This window comes from Ammospiza nelsoni, chromosome 4, assembly GCF_027579445.1.
Source record: "Ammospiza nelsoni isolate bAmmNel1 chromosome 4, bAmmNel1.pri, whole genome shotgun sequence".
Taxonomy (NCBI): Eukaryota; Metazoa; Chordata; class Aves; order Passeriformes; family Passerellidae; genus Ammospiza; species Ammospiza nelsoni.
This window is the reverse complement of record NC_080636.1, coordinates 55,482,466-55,501,342: the sequence shown is the minus strand read 5'-3', so window position 1 is coordinate 55,501,342 and position 18,877 is coordinate 55,482,466. Positions and strand designations below refer to the sequence as shown.

Below are 18,877 nucleotides of genomic sequence, written 5' to 3'. Positions count from 1 at the left end.
GCTTTCCTTGGAGAAACACTGATTTGTCAGATGTGCAAGTGCTTTTGAAAGGGGGCAGGTAGAAAACTGCTAGAAACTTTGGGTGAAAGCAAACAATTTTTTCTTCCTGGAGAAAGCTCAGCTGTTGTGGAAAATCTAGAGAATATTTTTCTCTGTTATATTTTGTTCTGCCTGAAAGAGCTGATATGAATTTTATTTAATCTCCGAGGAGATAGCTCAGACTTGAGATTCCCATAAAGGTTATCTGGAATAGGAAAACAATCAAGTACAAACCCTCCTCCTGGTATCTCCCAAGTACTTTGACACAAACTGTGCTTTAAACCAGAAAAGTAGGAGGAACATAATGTTGTTGCAGTGTCGGTAGAAACCTTGGCCATACACAGTCGAGGAGAAATTTAAGGGGATCTTGGATGGATGTTTTTTTGCCTGCTGAGTGCTTGGTTAATTCCTAGTTAAGAGCAGTTGCAGGAGTAGTTTGTTTCTATAATTGTGCCAAGAAACACCCAGAGCAAAGGACAGGTATTGCTGCTTTCCGAGCGCGTCTGCCAACCGCGGCCAGGAGCGGAGCCCGGCAGAAGTTGCATAACCAGCTCCATGTGCCATAACAAACCCTTCCCCAAAGGTTCTCAGCCTGCAATTCCAGCTCCGGCTCCAGCAGCGCGCTCAGGATTTCCTCCGCCGCATCTGCGGGGACACCTGGGATGCGTGTCTGCTGTCTGCAGCTGGGCTCTGTGCTCGCTTCGAAGATTCGGAAACTCCCGAAATTTTGAAAAATTCGTGCCATTTTATTCTGTCTTTCTAAACCCAACCCCTCCCCTCCCCCATACAAATAATAAAGATTATAATGATAATAAAATAATAAACCCCAAATAAACCAGCAGATAAGCGAAGCAGACGCCGCCCGAGCAGCCGCGGGGCCGTGGCGGAGGGCAGGGGCCGGCTGCCGGGGCAGCCCCGGCCCGTCCCGCCCGGCCCGTGCCCTTTCGGCCCGTTCGCCTCAGGAGGGGTCCGGGCCGGGCCCGGCCCTCCCGCCGCCCGCCGGGCCAGGCCGGGCCGTACCACGAGCGCTCAGCCGGGCAGGGGGAGGCGGGCGCGGGGCGGGCGCGGGGCTCACACTGCCACCGGTCCTGCCGCCCCGGGCACCGCGGCGACGCCGAGCGGGGCCGCGGCCCGAGCGAACGGCGGCACCGGGTCTCGCCGGCTGCGGGCCGGAGCGGGGCCGTCCCCCGGGGCCGGGCGGGCCCCCCTCCCTGGTGGCGGCCGGGGGAGGGCCGGGCGCCCGGATGTCGATCAAAATGAGCGAGCCTCAGCCCTGCGCCGGCCGCCCGGGCGGGGGGAGCCGCGGCGCGGCGGCACCGGGCACCGGCGGGGAGGCGGCCGGCACATGGGACGGCGGGCTTGGGCAGCGGGATAGAGCCTGGACAGCTGCGGACGGAGCTCATGGATAGAGGACGTTTGGCAGGATAACCCCGCGATGGCTGCCCAGTCGAGGTACGGCACTAAATAACTTTGGTGGCGCCCTGTGCATCTGGCTTGGAGCTGGGTTTGTGATGCCCTGGCTCCTGCCCAGGCTCAGCTGGCTGTGGGGCTTTACCCCGAGCCCCGGGTGGGTTTTGTCCTTGCGTTTTGTTCACCGCCGTGCCCTCTCCCTCCTCCCGGCGTAAACTTTCTTCCAGCAGGAAAAGCAAAGTCTTAATTGCTCCCCGTCAAATCTCTCCCGGTTAAAACAAGTTAAAAGCTCCTTGAAACCGATTTCCTTCTCCTCGGTGGACTTGTCTGCTTAAAAGCTCTTTGAAATTGATTCTCTTCTCGCGTGTATTTGTTCCTGTTCGCCCCTAACCAGCCCGGCGTGAGCGGGTCTCTGTCACTGCCTCCAGCACTTGCTCAGAAGGTGGGGAATGGTTCTGCTGGGATGGCGAGTGGGCAGGGGGAAGCGGGTTAGGTCTGCTGGGTAGCTGTGAGCGTAGAAAATGCTAGGTTACATTTTCTAGATATGGTTACAACAGAGAAGGGTACGGGAATGAGTTACTTAGTTGCTGTCAGGGAGCAAAATTGAAGCGAAAACGCCGATCTTGGGTAAATACTTTTCAGCTGGAGTTTTAAAGAAGCAGCATTTTGCCTGCTCTTGGGGGAGTTGGGGAGTGTCCTGCCTGCAGTTAATTTCACACTCAGCATGGGGGAGGCAGCTTTTCTTAAGCAGTAGTACTTGATAGAGCAGTGCTATTTAAGGTACCTGTTAAATGCCTTTTAGCGTTTACGATGCCTTAATGGGGATTTCAGAAATGCCAAAGAGAGAAATTCATTTTTGCTCTTTAGTCCCACACCAATCAGGCACCCTGCTCCCCTTTCCTGCAGGCAGGAAAAAAGAAATTAAAATGGTGGTGTATCTTACACATAAGTTTGGCACTCACGGTGCATTTTCACAGTGGTGCCTTTCTGCAGGTCTGAAGCCAAGAGCTAGCTTTAAATTACAAACTGGAGAAGGACAGAACCCTGCGGTTTGGGGAAGAAGCAAGGGAAGATTGATTGCTTGGTTAACAGCTGAGCTCTTCTCCAGCTTCCATGGCCTGCTCTCCCAATACTGGGACTATTTTGCATAAAGAGTACTTAACAAAAAGGTAAAGATTGAGTTTCTAGCGTCTTTTTTTTTTCCTTTGTATCATCCCTTTGCATGATTTACTGGCCTGCATTATCAGCGTTGCTGTAATAGGACCGCATGCTGGATGCAGCATAAATCCTAGGGATGCTGGCTGGCCCTGGAGCTTGGCTTGGCTCCAAGGCCAGGGACATGCCTGATGTCTCAGAGGTCGCACAGCCATTCTGCTGGGTGGCAGGAGGCCACGGGGGAGCTGGGTCCCAGCAGTACCCCCAGCTTCAGCCAGCTGGCCAGGAAAAGGCAGAGTGGTGCTGGGGCCAGGGAGCCACATCCCTGACCCCTAAGGTGAATGGTGCAGAGAACCAAGTGCTACAGGCTGAGTGGCTCAGGCTGAAGGCAGGAAAATGGTCCAAGGGCTGGGACTGTGGGGCTGGATTCTGCAGGGCAGGTGGAAGGACCGTGCCCCACACCTGCCATTTGAGACAGACATGGGGACGAGACATGCACCTGCATTCTGTACCCTCCTTCCTTCTCCATCCTGTGTGCTGGCTTTTGCTTCTGTCACAATGCTGTGAGGTGCTCAAGCTGTAAAACTGTGTCAGAGAATTTCAGCACAGTGAGTACAGAGGTTACTCTGTATGCCTGAACATCAGTGTTAAGATCTCTGATTATTGTTTGTTTTAAGGCATTTAAAGAGAGCAGGAGTGCATATGAGCAGCAGAAATGAGTCTGTAGGACAGAGATTGCATTTGCCAGAAGGCCTGTGATGTTTCTGTTTCCGTGGCATAGATCTGCAGGGGTATCCATCCCATTAAAAAAAAAAAAAGTGCTTTGTGGGTATGTAGAAGCTTTTATTCAATAGTAAAGGATGAGTTAATATTCACAATAAATAATTAGAACTCTACTGCATGGGACTGAGAAGCCACATGTCTCCAGAATTCATTTTGCCAAAACATGTCATAGGGTTTACTCTGCAAGGCATCTGACAAAAGAAATGGGTGAGCTTTCTGTGTTTATTTGTGTTTTGCAAAAAATACAGGCAATTTTTGCAAGCTCAGTAAATTACTGATGAGGTGGTGTGATACTGAGCTCAGTAGTGGTTTGTGTATCACTCTGTGCGAGGCCTTCAGGCTCTCCTCCATCTGCTCACGTTTTCTATTTCTCACATGATGTTTGCTTTAGCTAGCGAAAGTGATGGGACACAGGGGAGGATGCTTGTTTGGAAACAAGAAAATCCAGCATCCTTTCCTCAGCTTCAGTGCTGTCATCCTCAGCAGCTCACCTGGCATTTGGGCTTCACAGTTTTGAAGGGTGGAAGGGTAGGGAAAACAAGGTGATGAAACCTACCTGTTGCTGCTCCTTAGTATTTTAAAAGTTGTAGTGGTGATAACTGAGGAACTGATGTGCTAATGGATGCCACAACATTCTTTAAAATCGTGATCTTAAGCTTACATCTGGAGCTATTAGCTGGAGAAACCATCCTCCACTTAGCTTTTTTTTGTGTATAATGTGGGGTTGTGGGGGCTTTTTAAGTTGCTCGCTGAGCTGTAGGTTTGCAGCTGCAGCTTTCTGTGTGCTCCCTTCTGGAGGGCACAGATGATCTGATGCCTGTGGTGTCCCCAGGCAACAGGGCTTGTGTCAGGTTTTTGTGGTGTATTCAGCGGCTTGTGAGCAGAAGCAGAGCTGATCTGAATAAGGACAAATTTAGTTTCTTGTCGACTGTGGTGTGATGTTCATCATGTGCCATTCAGCTGCTCTGGGAATATGGCAGGACCCTTGGGAGGAGTGTGGGACAGACTGACAGAGCCCATAATTTCTGCTTCTTTCTTCATTAAAATACCTGCTCTGCTGCAGCAATTGCAAGCTGAGGATCTTTAGATGAATATCTGCCTCTTTTTTTTTTAAGAGGCAGGCTGCTTATCTCAGGCTGCTTGAGGTCATTTAAAATTGTCTGTAGGTGCTGTCGGTTACATTTATTTACAGTAGGAGGATAAACAAAATACTTTGTTGTTTTGGATGCTAAGCATTTTGGATTGTCTTATCTATAACTTGCTTTTCAGTGTGGTCATGGTTAGCATCATTTCTGGTGTGCAGAACCAATGCAATTTTCAAATCTTTGGACATAGGTGAATACAGTACACAGTCAGAACAACATGAAACCTGAGTGTTGTGCTGTCATCCCTGCTGGGCTCATATTGCTCTTTCTCCTGAGCCAGCCCTGCAGGGGAGGGTAATGATGGGCAGCAACCTGGGAAACCCTCTCTTTCCACCCCCTAAAGCCAAGTTGTACCAGCTAAACACACAAGAGTCTTGAGAGGAGACTGTACTGCCCGTTCTGGTAGAAAAAAGGTGGTGCTTTGCGGAAATAAAATGTGGGTTTATCTGTATTTAAAAGACAGTAAATTCTGAAGAGAGTAAAGCTGAGACTTTTCCCTGAGGAGAAGCTACTTTGAATGATGCAGCTTTAGTTCATTCCGTGTCATTTCACAGCTTTTCAGGCCAGATGTAAGGACACTTTCATAACTTGTTTGTTTCATGGGTCCTGTTGATACAAGCAAATGCCAGTATTGCCTGGCGATGCTGGGTTCCAGTCAGCTGATGGAGGTCAAGAAGGGCTGAAACAATATCTTGTTGGAGTTTACTTGTCTATTGAAAGCTAAAACATCCCATGAAACCTTGTTGGTTTTGCTTGCTACCACCCCTGCCTAGAAATACAGACCTGTTTTCTCCAGAACCAGATGTCTGGATGGTCTATGGCATGTTTTGTGGGCTGCTGGGGATTTGCAGTTTGCAGTTCCTTATTGCCTGGACTTCTGAGCGTGGAGTTGCTCTGAGGCAGACCTGCAGCTGAAACACTCCCACACAAAAGACAGAGATGCTCACAGGGAAGTGAATTTTTCAGGTTGGTTTGGTTTTATTGGCAGTGGATATTCCAATTTGCAATAGGCCATTGAAAATTTTGAAGTACATTTGTCATGGCATACTTGAGCTGGTATACAAGGGAATGTTTCCTTAGGTCATGTAATTTTCCTGTGTCTGAATCTGTGTTACAAAGAGAGGCCTCTTCTCACAGCTTTTTATGAGAAAATCATTTGCTAGTACAACTGCAAGATGCAGCATGAAGAGCAGGAAACAAGCTTTTAATGAGGTGCATAAATTCTCCTCAGCACTTTTCTTCTGAGAGGAGCCATAGTGAATGATACATGAAGCTTTTAAATGCCTTTAAAATAGAATAGAAAAGGTGTCCCCTCGAAGTTATGTGGGAATGCTACAATGGCATTGTTTTCCGTGAGGTGGAGGGCAGTGAAGTGAGGAAGAGTGCAAGGTGTCATCCTAGGGCCTGGCTTTGGTGCTGGGTGGTTGGGGGTGCAGCGTTTGCTTACCTGGCATGACAAAAGAGTTACTGTAGAGATGCACGAGCCTCGAAAAAATAGAGAAAGTATTTTTCTGTTCAGTCTTGAACACAGCCTGGAGCTTTTTCCCCCCTGTGGTATGTTATAGTGGAAAATGTACTGGCTATTTTATGTTTCGCAGTTTTGGCTGCTGCAGTTCATCTGTGTCCATGATAAAAAAGAGAAGAGTGTGGGACTGGCTGGGGCAATTATCACTCCCAAATGAGGTGTTACCATAGTAGATTAAGATAGAGCTGCCTCTCCAGCAGAATGCTTTTGTGGGGAATAGACAAGAGGTGCTGCTGTGCTAGGAGAAGATTTTCCACAGTGGCCTATTCATAGGCAATTCAGGGAAGTGAAGTTGAATTCTCTATCAGTACAGAATCAAGCAGCTGTGGAAAGTGGTGAGAGGTAGAACTCTTGTAGCCCATCTTCCCTCTCAGCTGTGGTGGCTGCTGTGTGCAGAGCCAGCCCCCAGCTCAGCTCTTTTGCTGCTGAGGTGCAGAAGTTGTTTATCACCCTATTGAACTGCATGGCTTTTTAAAGAGTGCATTTCTTTTGCTGCCTTTTTCTTGTATTGGAAGGAGGAGGTGGCAAACGGGGAGAAAGAGCAGGTGTGTGGGCACAAAACTGCATTTGAGAAGTTGCTCTGCTCCTGTTAATGCTTCAGAATTGTCAAGCTGAGGTATCTAGGCACACTTGATTAGGCAACCTTCGTCACAAATGCTTCAGGAAGATGTTTGACTTCTGGATTAGTTTGGGCTTAGATGTTGTTTGTAGAATTGTCATTTTCTTCAGTTGTTCTGAGTGTTTATTGTACTAGCAACCTAAAGTTTTCCTTTACTGTTGTTCTTGCAATGTTACCATCAGGTTAAGAGAAAATAATGTCCCTGCTGTAATTTTTAGAGAAAGTTCAACAAGCAAATTGTTAATGGTTAACCTCAGAGACAACAGCAAAGCTCATTTTCAGAACTGCAAGAACTGTGGGTTTCATTTCTGTACTTGCAAAAAAAAAAAAAAAAAGCAACAAAAACCAACCCCAAAAACTCATCAAAAAATAACAAACCACAAAAACCTATATCACCAGTTCAACCAAAACCTGAGTAAGAAGTATTTTAAAAAGAAACAAAAGAGGAAACTCTTGAGCATATGGTAGTATTTTTATTCTGTATATCTTTGCTTCTTAGAATAGTGTATAAGCTGTAAGCAGCAAGGGATGTATTCAGCAGTGATGATCAGCTCCTTCATGGCAGGGTGTTTAGCAGGTGGTGTGTGCATGTGAGGTGTGTGAGAAGCTCCAGTGCACGTGCCTCCTCCCTGAGCTGAGCTGTGGGCACTGCATTTTGAAATACAGCTGTCTGCTTGCATCTGAAATGGAAAGGAATTATTAAAATGTGGAGCAGTAAAGGGATATTTACATCTCTGGAGAATTGGAGACGTGATAAGAAATTGCTTTTGGGTTTTTTGTTCTTCTGCAGTTTGTAAGGTTTTGCTTAAAAAGATATTACTGGCATAATTAATCTTTTCAAGCAGAGCTCAGAAACTCTCCCTTGTAACTGGTATGCAGCTATTTCTCAATACTCCTCTCCCCCCGTAGGCTATTTTGGAAAAATCATCCTAATCTGAAGGCAGGGAATATTCTGGCAGTTTAGAAGTGCTTTGGTGACATTCTTCTCTTTTTCCTGTCCCCAAAGCCCTCGGCAGAACAAGCTGTTCTAGGAAAAGTTGTTTTCCTGATGTCAGTAAACCTGTGGCACTGCTGAGAACAGGCTGTCAGTCTAGAGATCTTTTTCTTCTTAGCTTTACTAAAATAACATGTGCTAACAGAAAGAGAGCCTGGTCTGTCCCTCTGTGCTGCAGAGCAGGGAGCTTTGCTCGGATTTTTAGAAGACTCCCTTAGAATTGCCACTACCTGGAAGCTGCCATGTGTGTCTGTCTGTCTGTCACTGCAGACCTTTACTGTGAAAAGTGCTGGCACAGCTGAAAGGCAGCAAGTGCACTGCAGAGGTGAGATAACCGTGCTGGCCCAAGTGTGAGCTCCATGATACTGGTGAAGGAGGCTGCTTTTTCTGGCTTATGGCTGTGGCATGGTGGGTGCAAGCTGTGCTGGCCAAAGAGCTCTTCTGGACCACTGTGTCTCCCTTCTTTGCTGAGACCCTGCAGCTCCCTTGCAGCAGAGTGCTCAGCTTTATCCAGCAGTTAACTTTTAATTGGTCATTGGTTTGATTTTTGGGTTTCTGATTTAATGCATGACATTCTGTAGCTTTCATTCTGGAAGCAAGATGAACAAGTGCCTTAATATTTAAAGGGAATGTGATCACTTTGCTGAGGTTTTGGAACACTGTAGGTGATCTTTATCTGTTTGCAAACCCCTATCCATTTTACATGGACTGGCTTCAGCAAACTATTAACAGGCTCTCTTTGCTTAGCTGGGTTTGTGGCCCTCTGTAGAGGAAATGCCTAGTTCTGTGTAATGCACTACAGGGGTAAAAAAACTAGTCCTAGAGCATAAGAACATTCTCTGCAATCACCCATACTGGGGAGAGAGAAAAATAGGTAAAATCATGTGCTGTTCTTTGAGAAGGTCTAATCTGCTTTTAGAAACACTGTAATAATGAGATCTATTATTCAGGGACCTGGGATACTTCTGCCATTGCAGAAGTTGACTTGTACAATGAGGAATTGAGAACAATAGACCTAAATTGACTGGGAAAATTCAGTAACTCAGTGTTTTACATATGAAAAAAGGCTTGGTCATTTAGTGAATTAAGTGGCACAAAGCTTTCCCTTGCAGCTCTCTATTTATTTGTAATCAAAATGAAGATGGGAGAAGAAAGCCAAGGATGGGAGAAGAAAAAACATTAGCAGCTTCAGTCTAGAATTTCCCTGTGAAGATGCCTTTAACTATTTGCTGTTGTTCCCTATTCCTTCCAAACCAGTTCCAAGCTCTTAGTGGGTAGATGGGATGACTTCAGCGTTGATTTTGGTTCCAAGTGAGTCCAGTCCCAAAGTGGAGTTTCTGTACCTACCTGAGCATGCCACTGATGAGTATTGCTGTTGTTTGGTGCCATGGTGCACTGACAGTGCAGCTCTGCACAAGTGGGACCACAGTGGAGTAAAACAGATGGATGAAATTGTCAGTCTGCAGAAATTGATAACATTAAAACTTGGCTCCCAAGCTGGTTCTTCCATTACTTAAACATGTGAATCGGTCTGGTTCTTAATGATTTGGAAAGGGTGTTTTCTTTTCAAGTCAGTTAAGTAAACTGGATGAACTGACTGACAGTAAATAGGTTTCTTTCATTACACATCCCTTTTTCCTGCATGTTTGGAGGGACAGACAGAATTTATGTGCAGGGAACCTATTGCTGTTTCTTCCTCTTGCAATATAGACAGCTGATGTAGTGTGGCACTGTGTTTCACAGCCAGAACCTCCTTCTGTACTTCTGGAATAAATGAAAGCAGTTTGTAATTATTGCACAATCTGGTAATTGCAACCAAAACCTTCTTGGGATCTGGTTTGGCAACTGTATTGGTGTGTGTTGATGTTGTTTTACTATTTGAACAACTTGTGAGAGAATTGTGAAAACTGAGGAGCTGAACGTATTAAACAAACCCTACCAAAACACCCCAAATCAAAGAAGATATTGACCACACACACACACACACACACACAACCCTTCATCCTGTAATGCTTATAAACTCAGATGCAGTCTGGGTTAATTTTTAAATCTAATGAACATTTAGTTGACATTCTGTCCTTTAGGCTGAACATTGGCCACATACAGTGGTTTCACTTCTTACCTGGAACTGACTTTGGTGTCTGTGCTGTACTTGGTTATAAAGAGACACGTATGGAGCTCACAGTGTCTTAGCCAGGGGTCCTGTGTTCAGTACTGTTTCCACTCAGCTCCCTTAACAGTGCTTATTCCTGTAACTTTCTGATTTGGCTATCATTTGTGCCAGTCAAAACAGTAGAAATAGGAGAAAAGGTCCTATTTTCAACTATAGCAGGAGAAAACATCAAAATCCTGTTTGAAAATATCCCCCCTGTCCCCATGGAAAAGTCTGATAGAAATGCCATATAAAAGAAGGTGTTGTGAAGAAAACTCTCTTCTGTGTCCCATCCCCATCTTCTGGGCTATTTCTTCTTCACTTCCCTGTTCCTTTGTTCATCGATTAAATATCAAGTTAATGGTTTCCTTTTGTAAAAATGGCTTCCTTGAAAGTGGGCCATCTCCTCCCTGGCAGCCTAATGACGGAAAAGTACAGATGATATTGATATAAGCTGTGTTTACTTTAATGTAACAACTTGAAAGGCTGTTTGTGTACAGTAATCTGCCAAGTGAATAATGGCTTGGTTTTACTTGTTCAATATTTCTTTCTTTCCCCTAGAGAGGGGGAGGTCTGAACAACCAGTAGCAGTTGCTGAGGTTAATAAGATACATTTAAAAGGTCTTTAATTAAGCCATGCAGTTTTCTTGGAAGGCCCTTGAACTATTCTTTCACCCCTTCCTCTTCTGTTTCACGTGGGTGAGTGCAAATGAGATGGGAGTGCAAGGGAGGTGCAGGCACTGCCTAGATACAGATCTAGGATCCTGCTTACACACAGCTGAGTCTCAATGGAAAGTAGAAACCAGAGGAGGATTGAAATGGTTTGTGTGAGTTCAGCTGGCCAAGGGTGTGCTGAAAGCTGAGGTAGTGGTGAGAATTGATGTGCCAGGGCTCAGCAGGGTGAACACACAAGGTGTTGTTACAGCTGCTGCTCCAAATTTTATTGGTTCCTCTGGGTTTCTCTATGCTGTTCTCATCTGGGGCCAAATTGTAGCCTTCAGCTTGTGCACTGGGTTCCAGCTGGTCTACCCCTTCCATATCTTTAGAGACTTAAACTGTGTATTATAAGGCAATGTTGTACTTTAGTGAAAAGAGGAATTTATGCTAGTATCTAATTTTCTGGTTTCCTTTGGCTTTTAAGTTTTCAAGTCCACTTCAAAAGGGTGTTCCTGGTAAAGAGCTCTGCTTGAGCTTGTGCTCAAAAAGAATTCTTGACCTGGAGCTTTTTCACTGAGAATGGGTTTTGCATGTGTAAAAGCAAGTGCTCAAAATGGATTCCTGATTCACAGCTTGAAACTGAGAAGTGACAGAAAAAGAGATGTAGAAAAGGGAGGGATATTAACCTTACAATTTCCTGTGTTCTTTCCCTGTTGTATGCATTACTACAAGCTCCACATTTCTAAGCAGGGCTGTTAAGTGAAAAAATGGGGAGTTAAGGCACCATTTGCTAGTTGGGAAGGATTCTAAGAGCTGTTCTGAGGATTAATGGAAGTTTCAAGAAGAATAGAAAAATGCGTAAATAGTGAGACTCTTTCCTTACTCCCTTTTTTCAAGTGGCTTCCAGAAATACTTATGGCAAGTTTTGCTTTGCAGAATTTTACTCTTTTTCAGCCCGTATTTTTTAGTCACTGTTTAACCAAGAAATTGGGCAAGATGGAAAAGTTACTGAATGTGTTTAAAAGTGTGTGTGGAGAATGTTATCCCGTGGTTCCAAATTACTATGATCAACTTGCATTTTCTTGAAAATACCTAGCTTTCTACAGCTGGCTTGGCTGGATGTTACCTGGGTTATGCGAGGTGTCAGCTGCTGTTGGGGGTGTTGCTCATTCTGTTTGTGGATGTTTCATGAATGAATTTCGGGGCCAGCGAGAGAGTACAGAGAGATGAAGCAGTCCTGAGTCAGCACATCCCTGTGACGCTGCGGGAAGCTGCTGGCACACGGGTTATGGAGGGGCTTTCTGTGCTTGGCACTGAGTGTAGCTCTCGGCAGACACTCGGGGTGAGGAAAAGTCCAGCAGCCTGCATGTTAGAATGGAAAACCTTCTGCAGGAGCTCGGTGCAGTGGTTCCTGTAGAGCATCTGCTCTGTCCCTCGGTGAGCAGAGCACAGACCTCCTGCTTCTTCCTGAGGGCAGGGAGTGGCTGTTGTTGGGGTCAAGTGTGGGAGGGCAGGAATGAGGAACCCCGGGGAGAGGCAGTGCTGATTCATTCTCCTTTCAAATCTGTTGCCACCATGGTGTTGAGGGCAGGAACTCATTGGCTGCTGCCATGAAAATACTGGTAAGGGCTTGGAAGGGTGTTATCAGAGAAGGTGGTTTATTCCCTGGAAGTGCCCTGAGTCACCACTGAGTGAACAGAATGCTGGATGTGCCTGGTGGAACTCCTCGCGTGTATTTCTGAGGCATTTTGGTGGGATTTTCCAGCATTGATCACAAGCTTGGTGTGAAATCACCACAGTCATTGCCTGGGCACATGTGACTTCCTTTGGCTCTCAGGTTTTGCTCCTTGAAGAGGTGGTCAGTTTTTATGGAAGTAGAACTTCCTTGACATTTTTTGCTCTGCTCCTAGAGGTACAAGAAATGATGCTGTGTCTACAGAGGAATGCACCTACTCCTGGCCAGGTGTCTGGCCAGGGACTCTTCCCCAGTTCCACCCAATCTCTTGGCAGCAGTCACTCCCCCAACTCCTCATGCCACCCGGTGATGCCGCCCATCTGCAGTCATGCTGCCTGTCCTGTCCCTGGTTTGGGGATCCTGCCTAAGAGGAGGGTCTCTGTAGATCCATGAGCCCCTCCTGCCCATCCTGGGCTGCTTCACTGGGTTCTTCCTGGCAGGCATCAGCTCATGAGGCTCCTGCTGTTGCATGAAGTTGTTTTCTCAATTGTTTAACAAAGTGCTTTTAATGGAAACATAAAACCGGATAGAAATACAAAGCCTAATGGAATAATCTCTTAATTGCAGTGCTGTAAATGACTTTTCAGCACATGATTACTGTACTTCTAGGGGAAACAGCAAGGAGGAAAGAAATTGAATATTGAATGAAAGACACTAAACACTTCAGCTGCTAAGAATGATGATTTATTGCCAGTCTGAGCATTGGGCTAAGCATGGCAAATAAACTGACAACAGTAAGTGCTTTTGGAGGTAGGAATTGCCTCATTCAGGGTATTCACTGTGTGCAACATGTAAATTCTACCAGGATAAAAGCACAAAGAGTGATTAATTAATAGTGGCGAGATACTCATGCATGCAGTGTCCTTAGGCAACCCAGAAAAAGTATTAATCAGCACATTGCCCAATTATTGGCAGATAACTCCTGGTCTGTAGTAGTTTGCTATTTCAGCTAGAAAATCCATTGTCCCTCTGCCTCCCTGTAAAAATCATGGGGTTGCTGTGTTACGTGGTTGCCAAAAAATACCTCATGTTTTTAGGCAGCCAAGGAGATGTGGTACATTGACCATGATCATGTCAATGATAATGCCTTTCAAGATACAGTAGTCCTTGGAGAAACTCTGTCCATCCTTCAGATGTCTCACCTAGGTTAGGAGCAGCAGGTGAAACAGCTGTTAGCTGGGTATTGAGCTGGCTGTGGATGTGGTGTACAGCTGTGTGCTTTCCAGAGTAGGGCATGGTTAGCAGGGAGCACGTTCTCCAGGAGCACTCAGGTGCTGCTCAGGGAGGCGAGGTAAGTGCTTTGGAATTGGCCTTGCTGGTTCTCAGCAGCACTCCTCTTTCCCAAGGTGTAGTTCCTTGTACATGCAGTTCCTGGATTCCCGGTGCTGCCTTAGGCAAGGATGCCCGAGCTCACCTGCCTGCAGAAGCCCCTGTGCTGCTCTGGCCTTTCCTAGCACGCCTGGGACCTGCCCGGTGCCCGCTGGGCTCTGCCAGGCGCACACAGAGGCAGACCCAGCACCGGGCTTGCAGCAGGCAGCTCAGGGATTTGCGGTGTTTGCAGTGGCCTCGGCAGTGCCAGAGCCGTGCTGCTGTCCCGTGGGAACGGGAGCTGGCTGTTGGTTTGGTACGAGCCAGAGGGTGATGTTCCCACTGCCTGCATGCAAGTGTGGCTAATGGTGCTGGAGCTGAGCACTTGCCTGCTTCCAGCACCAAGGGAAAACAGGTGCTTTTTAAACAGAGGTGCCCGTGGTGAAAATGTGGCTTGTGTTTGTTTTGGTTTGTTTTTTTTATTAGTTGTTTTGGTTTGTTTTTTGTTTTTTCATTGGAAAAAACAGAAATATGTTGAGTAATTGAGTACAGAATTGCAGTGGGAGAGTATTTGTATCCAGTTTATTATTATTCTTTAAAGGGATAACTTTTTGTAGTTGCTAAAAGTAACAGCTTATGTAAACGTTCTTAAAAAGCAGGAAAAAGGAGAGATAAGATACTTCAGAGTGTATTTTGGAGGGATATATGCTTTGCAGTGTGCATTAGGCATGCATCAGTACCTGCCTAATGCACCCTGTCATGGATTATTGCTCTTGCTTAGATTGAACACTTGCCAAGTTCTTTCAGAATGACAATGAGCTGCTTTGTTCAGGCTGATGATTCGATTGCAGTTTGAAACTCCAGCACAGAGAGGTAGTCAGCTACAGAGCATGTGCACCTCTTAATAAAATGGAAAAACAGATACAAACCATAGGAAAGTTAGCAGGCCCTTCTGTGTATAGATGAAAAAAATTAGAAAATACTTTTGGAATAATTAGAATCTGGCAGAGAATGCAGGAAAAGTTTTTAAATAGGTTTTTCAGCATATAAACAGATCTTTTCAACAAACATTTCTAATCTCGTTATGCTTCTACGTAGTCCTTGCTATGCAGATAAGACTTGTCCAACCTGTTACTTGGTACATGCTGTTATGTAAGTGAAAAACTCAAAAGGATAGGAAACCTTTCTTTCATGTATGATGTGTTTGCTGCTAATTTCTATGAAAGTATGAAAGAATTTATCTCTTTCATATTTTTAAACTTTTCTTAATCTCAATTTAGCTACAGTACTATCGCATTCTTAGCATGTTAGATTTTATTTACTCACTTATTTGGGAAGGATTTACAGTAAGAATGTTTCACAAGAAGTTGTTCTTGTGTTAAATAGGTTGCAGGGGATTAAAGATTCAGGAGGCAGAGTTGCACATATCCATATTTCTGAGACAGTTTCAAATGCTCATATTTGCAGATTTTGCTTTTGATATGCCTCACAGCAAATTAAACCACTGATAGCATTTGATGTGGAGTTTATTCTTTAAACAGCTTCAGGTTTGCAGTCGGGAAAGGAGCAAGTTCTCAGGCTGATGTTACATTTTACACGCCGGGCTTTGAGCTGTCAGCTCCAGGAGCCTGTGCTGGCCCTCAGCTGGGATGGCCACAGAGGGAAGAAAGGAGGACCCTTTGGACTGTGCAGGAAATCTGAGGTGAAAGGCTTTTGGGCTCTGCAGAGCTCTCACTGCCAGCCCTTTCAAGCTGTCTGACAGCATTTACAACAAGCTGGATGGAGTCAGCTCTTTAAGAAACGGAGGTTTGGGGATGGCTGAAGGGAGCCAAGCTCAGCTGAGCTGTGTGTGAAGCGAGAATGTGGCAGTACGTGTAGGCTGTGGCACCTGTGGGCCACATGGCAGAGTGACTGATGGAATAGGAGCTGCTTGTCAGAGCAGGGACAAGGTCAGCTGATAGCAGGCTCCTGGGGAAAAACCAGTGATATATTCACTTGGCCAGATGTGCAGGGATGGTAGCTGTGTGGGGAGAAGTGTTGTGTGAGAAGGGATTTAAAATGCACACACATTAAGCAGCTGCTCACTAAACATTTCGGGTTTTCTTCTACAAACTGTCTATCTTGTTGAAATTCTTTTTTTACTGTGGTGGAGAACAGTAATGTTGGGGGTTTTTTAGCGGCATTTAGGAAATTCCATAAAATCAATGAACAAAAGGCATGTCCACTTGAATAATTTTAATGTAGTCCTAAAATAGAAAATTTACTGCTTTTGACTTCCTGCACATGCAGTAAGCATTTCAGTATCGTCTCAAAGAACTAAGGCAGTAAAATAGATGGTAAGATTTCAATCTTTGATTTAACTTGAAAAATTATTTAACATAGAAAATTAACCATTCGTTTTCTGAAATTTAACAGCTGCTATCACCTGGATTGTTATTTTTCTTTTTTTTACATTGCTGTAACTTGCTTTTTATCTTAAGGCCTTTTAGCTGAGAGTTCTTTCAAAGCTTTATCATTTTTATGAGGATACTGGAGAAACTGTAACTGGGTTGGAGGGGACCATTGGGCTTTGCTTGACTTGAGTATTTCTGTGCTACATGAGGAATAAAATATTTGAATATCAGGTGGGAAGAAACAGTAGGTCTCAGCGAGCATGGCTTAATTTCCTATAACCACTAAGGTGGAAATATGTGTGAACCAAAATGTTGCGATTGTGTGAAAAAATGAATTAAAATAGGTCTGGGAAATTAATATGAAAGGTAAAAATGCTTTTTGATGATCCCTTAATTATTTGGTTCCTTTTCAGATAGTACTAGTTTGCAACAGCCTTTTTACCTAATCTCTCATGATTTGCCAGTAAAGAACATTGTTTTAGAGCATATTTTAAAGAAATAGAAACCTGATTTCATTTTTGCATTCTGCTTTTTGTGCATTACTACTGCAAACACACAGTTCTCTTGCTGCCTTTAAATCTATTGATTTTATTGAACAACAAGAAAAGCAAAAAAGGAATTTCAAGGCAAAACCAAATTAACAGGTAGGATAGGTTTTATATAAGGTAGAATGTAGGTTGTACCCTATGCATTTTCCCTGGCAAGCCTCCAGCAGTTCATCCCAGGTGCTGGATTCCTGCCATTGAGATGAGGAATTCAGAGGCAGATGGGTACACTGGGAGATTTCATGCACCACTTCACTGAAGAAAGCCTTCAGACTGCTCGGGCAGCAGCTGATAACCACTTCTGACTATTCAAGTATGCCTTGTCAGCGTTAGAGACACTGATATTTTGCTGCTGGTGGGTGAGTTAATAAAATATCACCATCCTGCCTCTGTCTCCACTGGGGAACACCTTCTCCCCGTGCTGGGCAGTTGTGCACACGTGTACATGCTCTGAAAGGATTGCTGCTCACCATGTGCTGGTTACCCTGCTCCTGTGCTCATGCTGCTGATTTAAAGAGCCCTGCCAGAAAGATTTGGCTTAGAGATAACAGCTGAAGCCGGGCACTGAAGTGCAGAGTGCTGGAGGATCTGGCCAAGCTTAACAAAACTTGAGATTTGGCATTCTTCCACCGATTTTACTTCAATCACATAATTTTCCTGAGCTGGGGTTTGTAAGACAATGAGTTAAATTTGTTTACATGTCTCAGGCTGACTTAAACAATCAGGAGAAATGCATGATGTTTTTTATTGTAAGTGAGATGCAGATAATCAAGAGGAAGAAGCACTGTGGGAGGGATTAATGCTGCAGGGCAGCCCGTTCCCAAGTAGTGAGAGGTGTTCCAGGTGCTGTTGATCCTGGTGGAGAGCAGAATGTGTCAAGCTGAGTCTCTGACGGGTCTACTCACCTTAATTTTTCTTGCTGCCTGCCTACTACCTGAACACTGACTTAACCCAAATCAGCCCCCGTGCTGCTCTGACACGGCCACGTGTGAGTTCACGTCTTCATGCTCCGTTCCCGGCGGTTGCCAAGTGCTTTCCCTCCGTTTTCATGAAGGGAGAAGTGCAGCTCGCAGCAAGCTGCAGGTGCTGCAGAGGCAGGGAAGGTGCCTGGAACAGTTGTGCAACAGCGGCTGGGGCACAGGGCTGGTGACTCTGCTGTGCCAGCAGCCCTGCGCTCGCCCTCTGGCAAGTCGGGAATAATGCCAGGTTGCATTTTGTGGATGAGAGACTCCGTGACTGCAGCTGGCTTTTAAATCCATAAAAATGGGAAAAGGTCACTTCTGAGAAAATCAGAGTCAAAGTGGGTGAGTCAAAGTCCTCGCTCGGTTGGAGCAGGATCTGCTCAGCAGGGAATGCCGATTCTCCGTGGAAGCGGATTCTCAGACAAAGGCAGGATGTAGCAGGCTGTCAGAGGGATCTGGGTGTACCAGCTGAGCCTGGCCAGATTGGCCCTGGCTCCTCTGTGCGAGGAGGCACTTGGGGCTGTGTGAAAACGTTTGCTCAGCTGTGCAACAGAGCACTGTAAATGATTTAGAGGCAAACTGATGCTTACCATTTTGATACAGAGAGTGAAGTTTAGAATAACTTATTTTTCACTGTCACCTCTGCAAAATAAACCCATCGGGGCAGCTGTTTTATCTGTATCCTGACAAAGGTAACTTTCTGATCCTTGCTGATGAGGTGAGAAGGCTCCTCTTGCTTGCAAATGCTGCTCACAGGGAAGTTCAGTCTTGTCACGGTCGGGTCACCGCAATCAAGGCTGCCTGGTGTGCAGCCATGAGAGGGCTCTTAAAATCTGGGGAACTCGTCCTGGACTCGGGTCCCGTCCGAGACTGCGCTTCTAGAGCTGCTCCACCAGCCGCAGCCAAGGCGCCAGCAGCTTGGATTCTTTCTTGCATGCCCGATCCCTGAAATAGCGCCGGAGTTGCGGATCTTTACTCACCTCCCCACAAAGACACGCATGCCTTCGGGGCTGAATGGCAGTCAGAGCACTCACGTGGCTGCAGGAAATCCTGGGATGTGTGCCGGAGCCTGCCGCGTACAGAACGCCTTGCACAGGCCAAGTGGTCAGGATTTTTCATTGCACATACCCGGCGATTTAAATTTTTCACATTTCCTGCTTTGCCTGCCACATCCAGAACAAACAAAGCCTTAAATTCATCAACTCCTTGTCTGCTTTCCTTGTAATTACACTTCACACAATCACACCTTCTTAAAAGTCCTTCTAATATATTTGCATTTAAATGGAGAATGACAGCTTTCGTGTTCCCCGTCTAACTTATAATTAACACCTTTTCTGACTGTTCTGTTAACGTCATCTGCATGGGGAGAGGCTGAAAGCCTGGGTTACTTGGGAGACTTCATTTCTGCAGCAAAACAAGTGCAGATGCTGCCTCTTGGTTTGTGTAGGTCTTCGG

At 45.6% G+C, this 18,877-nt stretch overlaps 1 protein-coding gene across 3 annotated transcripts in view; it reads left to right on the top strand.

Moving 5' to 3' along the window:
* Nucleotides 1–1,256: 1,256 nt before the first annotated feature.
* AFF1 (ALF transcription elongation factor 1) overlaps nucleotides 1,257–18,877 on the top strand; it is a 67,362-nt gene continuing 49,741 nt past the window's right edge. For all 3 annotated transcript variants that reach the window (XM_059470179.1, XM_059470178.1, XM_059470177.1), the window contains exon 1: nucleotides 1,257–1,491. In XM_059470179.1, coding sequence (XP_059326162.1) covers nucleotides 1,475–1,491 — 17 coding nt within the window. In that variant the 5' untranslated portion in view covers nucleotides 1,257–1,474. The remainder of the gene's footprint in view (nucleotides 1,492–18,877) is intronic.